Below are 13,770 nucleotides of genomic sequence, written 5' to 3'. Positions count from 1 at the left end.
CGCATCGCAATCTCGATTTCAGTGATTCGGAAAGTAACATGTGGAGTTTGGTGGAATTCCAATGAATGCTTTCGTAATATGAAAATACGCAGCGTACATGTTGCTGCACATCAAAGATATTTCCAAAACGTGTCTTTTTCCCGGAGTTTCGTTTTCTAAAGTGTCGGGAAATTCTATGCTCATGTATAAAACCATAACCATTCAAATGATTGATGTGTTTCGATGTTTCGAGGGAAAATACACTGTCACTTAACATGGAAAAACTGTGTTTTCACCCTGTAGAAATTGTATTTTTAAGTGGGAAAAACCCGGGAATTTTTTTTTTCTTGTTCGCGTAATTGTTTTGGGACATGCCAGTTACAACAGCTTCTCGCTTACTTCAAAAGATGTTGCTGTGCTCTTAACAGTCTGAGCAATGGGAAATAAAGGCTCACCTTTTTTGTTTTCTTTCTCATAATAGTCCATTTTGGGATTGGCTGTGTAGCATTCTTTTCTTCCTCCGTTTCACTTCACATGCTGGGCTTGAATCATCACGGGACATGGATTGGAATGGAACATAAGTGAATAAACACTAAAAACACCAAAGTAAAACAAACTATGAACTACACTAGACAAGTGATGAATGGTAACAGACGTGCGTTTCAGCTGTGCAGCATGGCAACATGACTTGTGCTATCAGCTCGAGCACAGTCCATCAGTGGCTGGCTTCCCATTGTCACTAGACAACAGAATGATTCAACTGAGTTGTCAGACCAAAGACGTATGTCTCAAATGATAAATATTATAGTAGGTAAATAAACATGATTAAAATATAATTGACAGAGATTCCTAATGCAAAAAGAATAAGGAGACGAGATGCTGGCAGAAGTAAAGCTGTGAGTACCGGGCATGAGTCGTGCTTCGGTAGCTCAGATGGTAGAGCACTTGCCCGCGAAAGGGAAAGGTCCCGAGTTCGAGTCTCGGTCGGGCACATAGTTTTAATCTGCCAGGGCGTTTCAGGATAAAAGTAAGTAAAAATGAGGCAAACAAAAAGTTAGTATGATAATTAAATTACACAGCTAAGGATTAGAAATGAAAAAAATTATATTTAAACCATTCAGTTGAATAAAAGTAATGATCACAATAAGTTAAATAAAAATGTAAAAACAGCAGATCATACCAGTCAAGATATGAACTCTCAACCTTCAGCGTATCAGCCAGATAACTTCATCACTGTGCAACGACAGTATTTTGAAACTGATTTCATTGTCAGTCAAGACTCTAATGGACCACAAGAAATTCTGAAATTATTTTTTTGTTGATTATTTGCAAATAAGAGCCCACCAGGGTAATGGCTGCAGGGTATGATAAGTGGGATCCTAACCCACACCACCGACCACATAGATGGTTTGAAAAAGTCGATCCCACCCCTGGGGATCTCCCCTTGTAAGTCTGAATCTTGCTGCAGAGGTGGTCATGAAATCTGTCTTTATACTATTATTACAAGGGGATCTGTCAATGGCATACTTGAGTCTGCTTGGAAATACACATTTTGAAAGGTATCCCTTGTTATGTATATGACTTGATTGTCAGTGGAACTGACTTAGATTAAAAATATTCAAATAATAGTATTAAGCATAAAATGTAGTCAGAAACGTGAAAGTGCAAAGGGCATTAGCAGAAAATATATATTTGTTCTCTCAAGCTGTTCGAGCTACAAAATAGTTACCTGCTCCATTGCTATCTTCTCCAGGTTTTTTCCCTTGAAGAACAACCTGTAGTTATCTGTGCTTGTTTCCTTGGACTGTAATGGAACTTGTGTCAGTATGTTACATGTAATCAAAAGTCTGTAGTGCAAGGTTAGACTGAATTTTCAATGCTTTTTGTTAAGAGTGTAAAACTTTTTGGCTGCAGTACCACAGTGTCAGATTTACCTGTACCCGGCACTAAAATGTGAACAATAGTTAAATACTATCACACTCTCTCATTTTGTGGCCATTATTGAAATATTGTGAAAACTGGACATTGTATCAATATTAACAACAGAAATTGTGGAGAATTATTTATTTCAGGATGCTCTTGCAGCGGAGATGTTCCAGTTCATTTCAAGGGAGGCTGAAATTGCTCAGATGGTTGTTGAATATGCAAGGCACAAACGTGATTTTCATGAAAAGGCTCTCAAATGTTTAGAGGACGTTATACCAGCATTAGAGGCTACTATTCGTAAGTAAATACATGGTTTTGCAATACGCCATTATTTGGGATAATTTTGCATGTAATATTTAGGTTTTAGCACATTGTTCCTGTGACTTGTCATCAACACCGTTGAAGGAGACATGGCTATAAGCAGTTTTGTGGTCAGCATTTTGTCAGAGGTGATTGTAAGGAACACCCAATGATTTCTTAGCCTGCTAACCATTATGTTTTGGGTGTTTTAATTAGATTTCAGGCAGTGTCATATTTTGATACACAGATTTAAATTAAATAAATAGATAGTTATCTGCAGAAAGTATACAAGGTCAAATTTTCTATTATGCTATTAAGATGATGGAAGGGTTGGAATAAAATTAACTAATTATTGGGAACACTTTTCATGCCTTGGGAATGCAGTCAAGAATATCCATTTTATTACCCAGAACTAAAAACTATCCTGAAGCAACTGAACTGGTGAGATGATACGGTCACAAGTAATAACCGATTTGAATCAGTGTGATCACTGCATTCCTTGGTCATATGTTTAACAGTCTGGGACACCCTTCACCTTCTGCCGAAACAGATGAAGGAAGAATTATTCTGCTGATTATGGGCCATATGGGCATTTAGGGAAATGCATTAGCAGACAGTGCAGTCAAACTAGCATGCCAGCAGATCATTGTGATAGTTACCATCTAACCTCCCAGGTATCTCTTACGTCATTAATGCAGAAAATCATGAGACGACGGCAAAATGAGTGGATGGAAGTGACGGGCAACAGGTGCATTGCACGGAACAGATAATTCAAATCTAGTGCACCACAACCCGGTTTTGCGGACAAAGCTAAGTGATCTCTCATATACCTCTGTTAACACATTGACTTCTGCTTCCATCCAAATGGGAGAGTAAAAACCAGCACATACAGTGCTTTGTATGCCAGACCAACCAGCTTGCCTGTATTTGGCTGATAGTCTTCTTCGATCCTGGGTGACAGTTGTAAATGTGTACAATGTATATAATGGTGTGGCAGCATTCCCTAAATTCTCTCTCTCTCTCTCTCTCTCTCTCTCTCTCTCTCTCTCTCTTTGTGAATAGTGGAGGAGGATGATTGCACTTTAACCTATCCATTTACTTACTGTTCCATGTCAAGTTAAATTTAGATGGAGATATAAAGACTGTCGCATTACTTCCTGTTTTTGTAGATGGAGAAATATGTTTGTAATCTGAAATCTTTGATTGTACACAGAGGAAAGTGACATCAAGCCTGTGTACTCTCAGCCTCTAGAGGAGCACCTACGCATCACACACCGGAAGATAGCACTGCCTATTGAGCTGTGTGTTTGTGCTCTGCTGGAGCTGGGTATGGCAGAAGAGGGTCTTTTCAGGGTTGCTGCAGGTATGTAGCAATATTTGAGATATTTTGTTGTTTATTCTTCACTTTATATTTTCCTATTGTGGAAATTCAGTCCAAGGCTCTTTATGGTGATTCAAGTGTCATCTGTCACATTTTGTAGTCATATTCTGTGAACACCACAGAGAGTAGTAGTCACTGGGGTGTGGAAAGGCGTCAAAGATGTATATTTAATTTAAATGCAATACAGTGAAATGCCTATTCAAGAGTTTTTGCAAGGAGTAAAAGGAGGTGCCCAATAAAAAGTTCTTTACCGTCTAGTTTGGTCCTGCCACACACACACACACACACACACACACACACACACACACACACACAAACTACAACAACAACAACAACAACAACAACACAAGCAAACACACCAAAAAAATTGAACTGTGTATAATTTGGGCTATATAGGAAAAGGGAAAGATGTTTTTCCATGGCCTCCACACATGAATGGAAAAAAGTGCATAAAATTTGAATTAATTTTATCTAAAACTACATGGTAATTATAAAGTCCATAAAGCATTTTAAAAATAGTATAAGTAAATTGCTAAACATAATGTAACAAATGATACAGTACATGAAAGACAAACTCAGGATTTTTTTAAACATATTGCCTGCAAGTGCCACTGATTGTAGTTGCAGAAAAATTAATGACGAACCAGGCAAAGAAAGCATTATGAGTGCTAGAATTTGCGTGTTACCACTTGGTAGTGAAAATACAAAGAGCATTCCATAGCAAGTATCACAGGACACCACCAGTTAACAGCAACATAGAGAAGCGGTACAAGAAACTTGAGGACGATGGTTCTTTGTGCGATGTAAAATAATCAGACTAAATGGGTATGTGAAACCAGGCAGTAGACTGTGTTAGGGACATAATATTAGGATACCCCACAGTCTAACTATCCAGTCAACAGCGACTGTATAGATAAGTGTGTCTCAGGGAAGTTCAACGAACACATCGCACATATGTGGTGGTACAGAGAATTCACCTGCGACTCTTAAACATGTCCTTGATGTCCAACAAGACGTTCTGTAGGCCCTTCTTTGCTGTGAGAATTGTCAATGGTATCATATTTCATGACATGCAGCAGTCGTTGCTCTGGCTACAACTGGAATTGATAGTAGTGATTTAGTCTTTCAACAAATGGCCCCCTCCATGTTTTCACAGTTGTTCACGAGATTATCTGACTAATACGTTGCTACAATGCTGAATAGGGCATGTTGGGGCAGCTGACCTGGTGCTACTCAAGTGATCACTACAGGTACCAGACTTGACACCCAGAGATTTTTTTCCCTTGTGGGGTTATATGAAGAATAGTGTTTATGTCCCACCTTCACCACAGAATCTCGAATACTTGTGATGCAGCATCACAGCAATTGTGGGGTTGGGTATAGGCGGAATTCGACTGCTGGTTAGATGTATGCCAAAGATGTGTGCCGTTTCATGAAGGATGGGACATAGAACATTTATAAACACCGGGCTGCGGGGGGGGGGGGGGGGGGGGGGGGCTTTGGAGTTTGTCTTTCACACGCTGCATAATTTCATATTGCCATTTGTCTGTACAGATGTTTGGAAGTGTTTCATGGGCCTGATAATTACCTTGTATTACAATGGATGAGATGATTAACCAATTACTTTCAAATTAGTTATGAAGTTTCCTTTAAGAAATCCTTATTCTTTGATAAAGTTTCTTTTTCATTGACTGGAAAATTAAGGCAATACTCACATACAACCTGAAACATATACACTTAGATTTATCGTTTTATGTAAGTAGTTATTGTAGTTCTCGATGAGCTTGATGCTTTTATTTGCTGGGTCATTTGCGACTTTCAGTTTTTTGACTAGTTCTAGAGTGTTGATAAAATCTTCATTTTCATACCACAATGAAGAATCTGTCTTAAGGAACTCGTCTAAAAGCTAAACTCTGCCCGAACAGGCCATGAAGGCCCATCTCTACCAACTGGTTGCCGTGTCATTCTCAGCCCACAGGTGTCACTGGAAAGATACAGAGGGGCATGTGGTCAGCACTCCATTCTCCCAGCCGTATGTCAGTTTAAGAAATAAGGAACTCATCACTCAAGGCAATTTCTTAACAAATCTGTTAAGAAATTGCCTTGTTTTATTAGACACAAACTGTTCTATCCCATTGTTGATAGTTTTTAGGATTTGATCAATTCCTACTTAAATTCTTTTAATATTTTTGCGTAATGGTTATTCCTCATGATAGAGTTTCCATTTTTTTTTTTTTGTCAGAAGACAAATTAGTGTCAAAGAATGCAAAGCCAATAGGTTGAGAAGACAGGCACTGCAAATTGTCTTTCAGTTTGTGTAAAACCACACAGGAGAAATCAAAATTGACCACCTGGTATTTATAAAACATGCCGAAGTCCATATAGCTACTAAAATTTATCTATCTATCTGTACCACCTGTATTAACCAACATCTTGCGCTTACTTCTTTTCTAGTAGTGATTTCCATGCACTTAGACTGATACGTTGTTATTTACAAATTTGCAGGTAACTCTTTGTTTTTGATTCACTATACTCTGCACGGTCTTCTCCAGATCATCTTTCACCGAGTTATTTGTAAATCTTACAGCACTTTTCTTTCGTTATTGCAATTTACCTTGCTTCTAGGTGAAATTTCTGCAGCGACTTCCCTTCTCTATTTGCCCTGTTTTTAAGCTTTTATTCAGGAACTTCTCTGACCACAATTTGTTGTTGTAATTGAGGTGTTGTCTGGAACAACAACTTAACTGAAATCCTGATCAGTCAGTAATTCTTACATATTACAATATCACCTCATATATTCTGAAAATACAGTATTTCATTTATATTTGACTGAAATATAAGTCATGTACTTGTGTTTTAAAGGAAAAAAAGAGCTATTTGAGCTGCTTGATGATCCCTTTCACAATCTGACTATTGCTGTTCCAGCGAATGGCTCAGCTTTTTTCTTATCATAATTTTTTCCTATAATAGTGTCCACTTTTCTTGTAAGAAATTCTCGCCTGCTTATACATAATATGACCCACAACCCGGCAGCGGTGAGCTCATGCAGCACGGGATAACAATGACAGTGACCTGGAAGAGTGGAGTGAGAGGGGATGACAGAATAGAGGAAGGGGAGACTGTAGGGAAGAGGGTGTCGGTGTATGCTGAGTAAAGTTAGGATATTGGGAGCAAGGTTGAATTACATGTGGGGCAAGAGGCTAGTGGAGAGTGAAGTTGGAGGATTACAGAGTTGAAGGGTCTGTTGAAAGGGTAACTTGTGTCTGTGTTGTTTGGAAAATTTGGTGCTGGGCAGGGGGATACAGGTAGCATATATTCTAAAGCAGCCATTGAACTAAGTATGTCATTCTCAGTGTCTTATTCTGACAGTTGTTGGTCAACCCTGCTCTTGGCCACAGTGCAGTGCAGTGGCGGTCATTCATTCGGGTGGGCAGCTAGTTGGTGGTCACACTTGCATAGAGTGTAGAGCGCTGTGCAGAAGTTGTAGTAGAGCTGCTATATGTCAAGACTGCTTACACAGACAGCACTGCCTCTGGTGGGACAGCTTAAGCCTATGGCTGATTAGAGTAGCATGTGCTGAGTGAGTGACTGAATTGGACAGGTCTTGCACCTGGGACTACCACAGGGATATGACGCAAGGGGCAACCTGGTGGCAGTGGGAGTGGGCCAGAGTGTTGTGCAAGGTGGGTGGGCGACAGAGTGCCACTTCAGGGGCGCTGGATGGGATTTGGGTAGGATGTTCCTCATTTCTGGGAATTTATTTAATCGTATGGCTAGCCCCCCCCCCCCCCCCCCCCCCTTGTCGGGCAGACCATTCACCGGGTGCCAATCTTTCAATTTGACGCCGCTTCGGCGACCTGCAGTCGATAAGGATGATGATGATGATGATGATGATAGCACAGCACCCAGACCCTGGGCGCAGAAAATTCCCCGACCCAGCTGGGAATCGAATCCGAGTCCAGAGGATTGACAACCCGTCACGCTGACCACTCAGCTACTGGGGGGCAGACATTCCTGGGAATGATGATGAATAGCTGAAGCTCTGGATAAAGATATGATCAGTTATTACAGAGTGGGTGATTTCTGTTTACCTGGGGAGGGGGGGAGGTACTCCTTTGCAGTTGGTTCTTGGGTAAGTGTGGAGAGTGAGGGTCTGGCATGGGAAACCTATTTGCCGACCAGGTTTGGGGGTTAGTACTTGTCTGTGAAGGTCTTGGTGACACCTTCAGCATACTGTGTGAGGGAATTCTTGTGACTGCACCAGCACCATCCATCCATAGCCAGATTATGTGGGAGAGTTTTCCTTTGGTGTGGATAAGATCCTGGATTCCCACAGTTTTTTTAAATGTAGTTATCAGCTATTTCTGATGTAACTAAAGCTTTCATCGTTTACTACCTTTAACTAATCGGATATAAAATAGCTTCCGTAATACAGCAATAGTTCTTTCCTATTTCCTATCTCATTTATTTCATTAGATTTGGTATTATGAGCATTAACTTAAATTGATGTATTTTTCAAATGGCCCGTTTACTCATATTTGTGAAAAGAAAATAGAAAAAAAAGAGAATAAAATGCCTTAAAACATTAACCGAATTTTCCATTGGTGCTTGGCAGAACATGATAATAATATTAAAAAAGAAAACACTTCTTAATGTTCTGCAAAATTATGTTTATTTTGTCGTGAACCAGCTCTTGGTTTCGTAGGCCCTCTTCAGGTGGCAACTGAATGTCATTGAGCTGTCACCTGAAGATGAACTGAGAAGCCGAAATCTGGTTCAAGACCAAAGAAATATAATTTTGCAGAAGTGTTTTCATTTTTAACATTAATAAAATGCATTATGTATTTGCATCAATTTTTTCAGTTTCTGTTCTGATAAAAAGCACCAGCGACTGTTCTAGATTACATGAAAAAAAATTTCCAAAGCATCAGCTTAAAATGCAATTAATTTTTCTGTTCAATATTTGAATTTGAAGTGCTATTTTAGTAGTTCGCTCACCACTCTTCCAGTGACAGTATTTTAATTAAGTCATGTGTAATTACAGACAAATGGCAAAGCCTGTTTTCCAAAATAAATTTGGTACATGTGCTGTGGTTATTTTTTAAGGTATGTCAAAAGTCCGGCGCATGAAGTTGAGCCTAGATGCTGGTTTGATGAAGCTGGAGACAGCGATAGAATATGGTGACCCTCATGTTGTCGCTGGTGCACTGAAGTGCTACCTGAGGGAACTCCCGGAGCCACTCATGACGTACAAACTATATGATGAGTGGATTGCAGCCTCGAAGTGAGTGTTGCTTTTCATTGTTTTTAGTGAATTGATTGATGCAGGGAACACACACACACACACACACACACACACACACACACACACACACACAGAGAGAGAGAGAGAGAGAGAGAGAGAGAGAGAGAGAGAGAGAGAGAGAAGTAAAAAATTCTATTCTGCACTGGTATCCAAAATTAAAGCAACAATCTGGTATTTCCCCATCCTGTGTCTAATTCATGATATAATTACACAAACTGACAACAGGTGTACATATGATGATGTTCTGCATGGAATATGGTGTTTTGGTCAACAGAAAACAACGCCATCAATGACGTCAGGGCACCTATCAAACGTAGAGCTGTTTACCGGGTAGTCCCACATCCGCAATTGCTGTGTGCACACTCACAGAAGGTGCAGTATGGCACGAAGACGCCTACCATGCTCTCTGCTGTGGAGGGCCATAGGAAGAATGAAGCAGGACAGTTGAAAACTCATTTGACCCGATGGCTTAAAGTGAATCATGCTGTTGTTTCTCGGAAGTGGTGACAGTTTATAGAGACCGAAACTTTATCCCAAAGGCCAGGGCAGGGCCGACCATGTGTGAAAACAGAAAGTGGGGACCGTTATTTGGCTGTAAGGTGACAACGGTACCGCCTTAGTAGTGCACAGCGACTAGCATCTGACCTATCAACATACTGGACGTGTTGTATCAAGGTAAACACTGTAGAGAAGGCTTCAACAGAGTGGCATTTATTGTTGGAGACCTGCTATGTTGGTGCCTCTGACATGTCTTCACAGAAGGGAACATCTAGAGCGGAGTTGCCAATGTGCCAGCTGCTCAGTTGAACAGTGGGCCAATTTCATTTCACAGATGAGTCCTGATTTGGTCTGCAGGATGCTTCTCAATGGATTCACATCTGGAGGAAATGTGGAACGCGATTTCGAGACCCAAACATTGTGGAGGGAGACTGATATCAAGGAGGATCGCTAATGGTGTGAGCAGGGACTATGTTGACCACTTAGAAACCTCACCATGGATGAATCGACAAGGTTTAACTGCTGTCAGGTATCATGACGAGATATTGGGACCTCATATGTGGTTGTTGCAAGGTGCTGTGCGCCCAGACTTTGTATTGATAGAAGGTAGTACTTGACCTCATAGAGCACAAGTGGTTGATGTTTTCTTGGAAACTGAAAATACTGCTTGCATGGTGTGGCCTGCTCGCTCTCCCAATTTGAATCCCATAGAGCACATTTGGGATGCACTAGGGAGACAGGTTGCATCACGTTAACATTCACCAGTCACTCTCCAAGACTTGCGAGCAGCTGTGCAGGAAGAATGGGCATTATTGCCTCAACATGGCATTGGTTACATCATTCACAGCATGCTCAGTTGTTGTCAGGTCTATATTGCTGCCAGAGGTGGTCACACACCATGGTGAGCACATTAACCAGTTGTCAGAATGTGTGTGCAAATCCGTTACATCGGGAAAAACGAAGAACATTTTCGTCTACTGCTATACATGGTAAAGTTGATCATGTTCTGTGTTCTTTACATTGTTTCTATTTTGCTATCACCTGTTTATACCATTTTGTAGCAAAATAAACTTAACCGTGTAAAATTTCCATTTGTTGCTTTAATTTTGGACATCAGTGTATTTTACGCATAAACAATGTGACTGGATGCTGCCTGTTGATTAATTGAGAAGATAGTGAATAATTGCAAAAGCTTAAAACATTTACACTGTTATAGTAAGCCTTTTATTACGTGAGTCACATTCTATGGATCACATGGAGAGAGATCACTGGTATTAGAGAGAAGTCAAAAGTGTGCAATTTATTTCATTTGAGTCCAACGCCATAAAATGACTTAAATTATGAAAGATCATTGTATATAGTGATAATTTTAATTATAAGATAATGTGAAACATTAATTTTTAGAGTTTCTGTGAAAATATTAATCAGTGGAGTAGGCTTTGCCCAACACTAAGTTTCTTCATTTAGTCGTGAACTCCACATTTTCTTCCCGACATTCAGGAAGACCTGGCAATATGTTGAATGCTTCTGTACCCATGTATCAAACTCCTATCTGTACTGTTGTTTACTCTTGAAGCCATTTTGTAGGACTTTTTTTTCCTGTTATGCTTTTCACTATTTCTTGAGAAAACAGAAACAGTGGCTATGTCAAATGATATGTATTTATATTTTTGGAGGTGGTTAAAATACCCCGCTTTTTGGTGAAGTCCCTGCAGAATGCTCTAGAATTAACACCGGTCATGAGTAATAGCACACTTCTGTATTCTGAAAATACCCATCAGTTACCGTATTTACTCGAATCTAAGCTGCACTTGAATCTAAGCCGCACCTGAAAAATGAGACTCGAAATAAAGGAAAAAAAATACTCCCGAATCTAAGCCGCACCTGAAATTTGAGACTCGAAATTCAAGGGGAGAGAAAAGTTTTAGGCCTCTTCTCCAAATCGAAACAAAGTTTCGATTTGTAAATTGTAATATGAGACACAATTTAGGTTGAATGAATGACGATACAGCTACAGTAGTTTGGTTAGAGTCGTAAGCTTAGCAGTTAAGCTAAGTTTGCTATGCGTCAAGCGCTCCGTCCGTATTTATACGGGTACCCTTCCTTTTTCACGTGCTTTGTCTGGTTTGAATCGATTGCTTATTTTGCTTTGATCTGATAAGTGCCGTTCTCTTTCTTACAGGTGTTTACGTCACTCTAAGCTGAAAATGTGTTATTTTCTGTGCCATGTATTGTTTGTCGCATTCTGATAGTGCGTGTTTACGGCCTGTCGCCGCTCGTGGCATGGCTTGCTTTTTGCGCGCTACTGCTGCTTACAATAAAAAAAAAAAGAGAGGAATCGTCTCATTAGCGGAACAATGGCAAGAGACTGCTATTTGTTGTTACTTACACTGCTGCTTTCTTTGATAATGATCAACAAGAACCAAATAATAGACTGCGTATGATAGAACATGCTCTGAACGAGAGTTAGGCGAAAAATTTTCTCAGTTTGAAAATCTTTGCAGCCGCTTCTTTAGTACATCAAATTCTACACAGAAATTAGTCATCTTAGATTTAAAAATCTAGTCAGTTGCCTTGCTTCATTTCTGACTATATCACTATTAGGCATAAGAATAATATGAATATAAACATGACACGATACGTATATTCTACCGTGTTTGCTTTTGTCTCACTCTAGTTTCGCATTTTATTAGGCAGACAGGATTTAAATGAGATAGCAGCAAACACGAAAGAATACATGGCAAAATGTTTATATTCGTATTATTCTTATGGTGAAGAGAATACTGCATGTGATTCACATTTCATCAGGTTCCTGTTATCAACCATCTCTTCTCACAGGTAGGAAAAAATTCAGAAAGTAGAGTTGGCCATATTGACAAACATCCCAAACAGTTTTGCGAGTTGGAGTTTCATAGTACATTGAAATTATGCTACATTTGAAGATAAACAATACGGAATTTGTATTTACTTAGTTGGATAATGTATGAAAATGCAGTGGTCGAAACTCGGGGCAGGGAATAAAATCTCGTCTTCCACCTTTTTTAAAAAATTTATTTACTGACGCAGAGGTTTTGGCGTCAGTATTTATCTTTGTGCCTACAAAGCATGCCTGTGTAGCGCTACATATATTAGACGGCAGAAGTTAGTTGTGGCGGCACCTAACAACATTTTTCAGAACTTCCGCTTGCTTTGCACTCGATTCTAAGCCGCAGGCGGTTTTTTGGATTACAAAAACCGGAAAAAAAGTGCGGCTTAGATTCAAGTAAATACGGTAAGTACCCCCCTTCCAAATGTATCATAACCCAATAGTGAACAGAAATTTGTTGAATAAACTAGAATAAACAAGTTTCCTCATGTGTAAATCACCTACAATAATTTCATGAATACTGAAAATAATAGCTAAACTAAGGCACCTAATTAATTCTAGACAGTTGGTATTCCAATCAGTTGTGTGTTGGTTGTGTCTTTTTTCTAGTCCCAAAAACTTAACACTTTCTTCTTCTTGCATTTCTTTCTTTGGAAAAAAAAACATTACTTTGTTTGAAAAAAGTGGTGTTTTTTTAAATGAAACTCTACAAGTAGTACTATGTGCTATGTACGACATTTGCCTCTCCCGGGGCTGCAATTGAAAGATCATTTTATATGTAGCAGCACACACATCACTGCAGAATGAAAACAATTCTGCAAGTCATTCTCTGTAGCATGAATAAGCCATTTCCGTAGGATATCTTCTCTTGCAGGAGTGCTAGTCTGCCAGTACATGAAGGAGAACTTGTGTGAAGTGTGGAAAGTGGAAGAGGAGGTGCTGGTGGAAGTAGAGCAGTGACAGAAGATCGTGAGTTGTGCCTTGATAGCTCAATTAGTACAGCATTTGGCAACCAAATGCAAACAATCTAGGTTGGAGTCTCAGTCTGGAACGCAACTATAATCTGCCATGGTGTATCAGAATGCTAGTTCTTCTTGTAGTTCCCAAAGTGGTTCCCCGCCATCTCTGAAAAAATTGGCCATATGTGCCTATAATGTGACTAGTACAGAGCTACTTTTAACATCATAGAGACTTGTTTTGCTGCACTAATAAAATCTGATGTTGCAGTACTTCTGGTGTTTCTACGTGATTGAGGCAACTTCCTAAAACAAACAAAAAGTCATCAGTTGCTTTTTCAGATACTGATAACTTTACAGATGACCCATGGTTTAGGTTTAGTTTGGAGACCCTCCCCCCACCCCTAATGCATCCAAATGATGCTATGTATAAGAAGATGATGCAATGAAGGTTGGCATTGTGTAGTACTCGGAGACATTTATTTACTTTTCTATTTTGGTAGATTCTCGTTTCAGTGAGTTGACCTGATAGCAATACAAGATCAGGTAGTTTTGATGA

General features: G+C 39.7%; 1 protein-coding gene across 8 annotated transcripts in view; it reads left to right on the top strand.

The window, feature by feature from the left end:
• LOC126278994 (rho GTPase-activating protein 17-like) overlaps nt 1-13,770 on the top strand; it is a 157,616-nt gene that overhangs the window by 51,945 nt on the left and 91,901 nt on the right. For all 8 annotated transcript variants that reach the window (XR_007550774.1, XM_049979309.1, XM_049979311.1 and 5 more), the window contains exons 7-9: nt 2,052-2,202; nt 3,419-3,568; nt 8,693-8,870. Coding sequence is in view for 7 of the 8 variants with exons in the window: in XM_049979309.1 (XP_049835266.1) it covers nt 2,052-2,202; nt 3,419-3,568; nt 8,693-8,870 (479 nt within the window). In the remaining variant the exon portion in view is untranslated. The remainder of the gene's footprint in view (nt 1-2,051; nt 2,203-3,418; nt 3,569-8,692; nt 8,871-13,770) is intronic.

Source organism: Schistocerca gregaria, chromosome 6 (assembly GCF_023897955.1).
Source record: "Schistocerca gregaria isolate iqSchGreg1 chromosome 6, iqSchGreg1.2, whole genome shotgun sequence".
Lineage (NCBI taxonomy): Eukaryota > Metazoa > Arthropoda > Insecta > Orthoptera > Acrididae > Schistocerca > Schistocerca gregaria.
The sequence above is the reverse complement of the archived record's forward strand: the minus strand, read 5'-3'. Positions and strand labels throughout refer to the sequence as shown.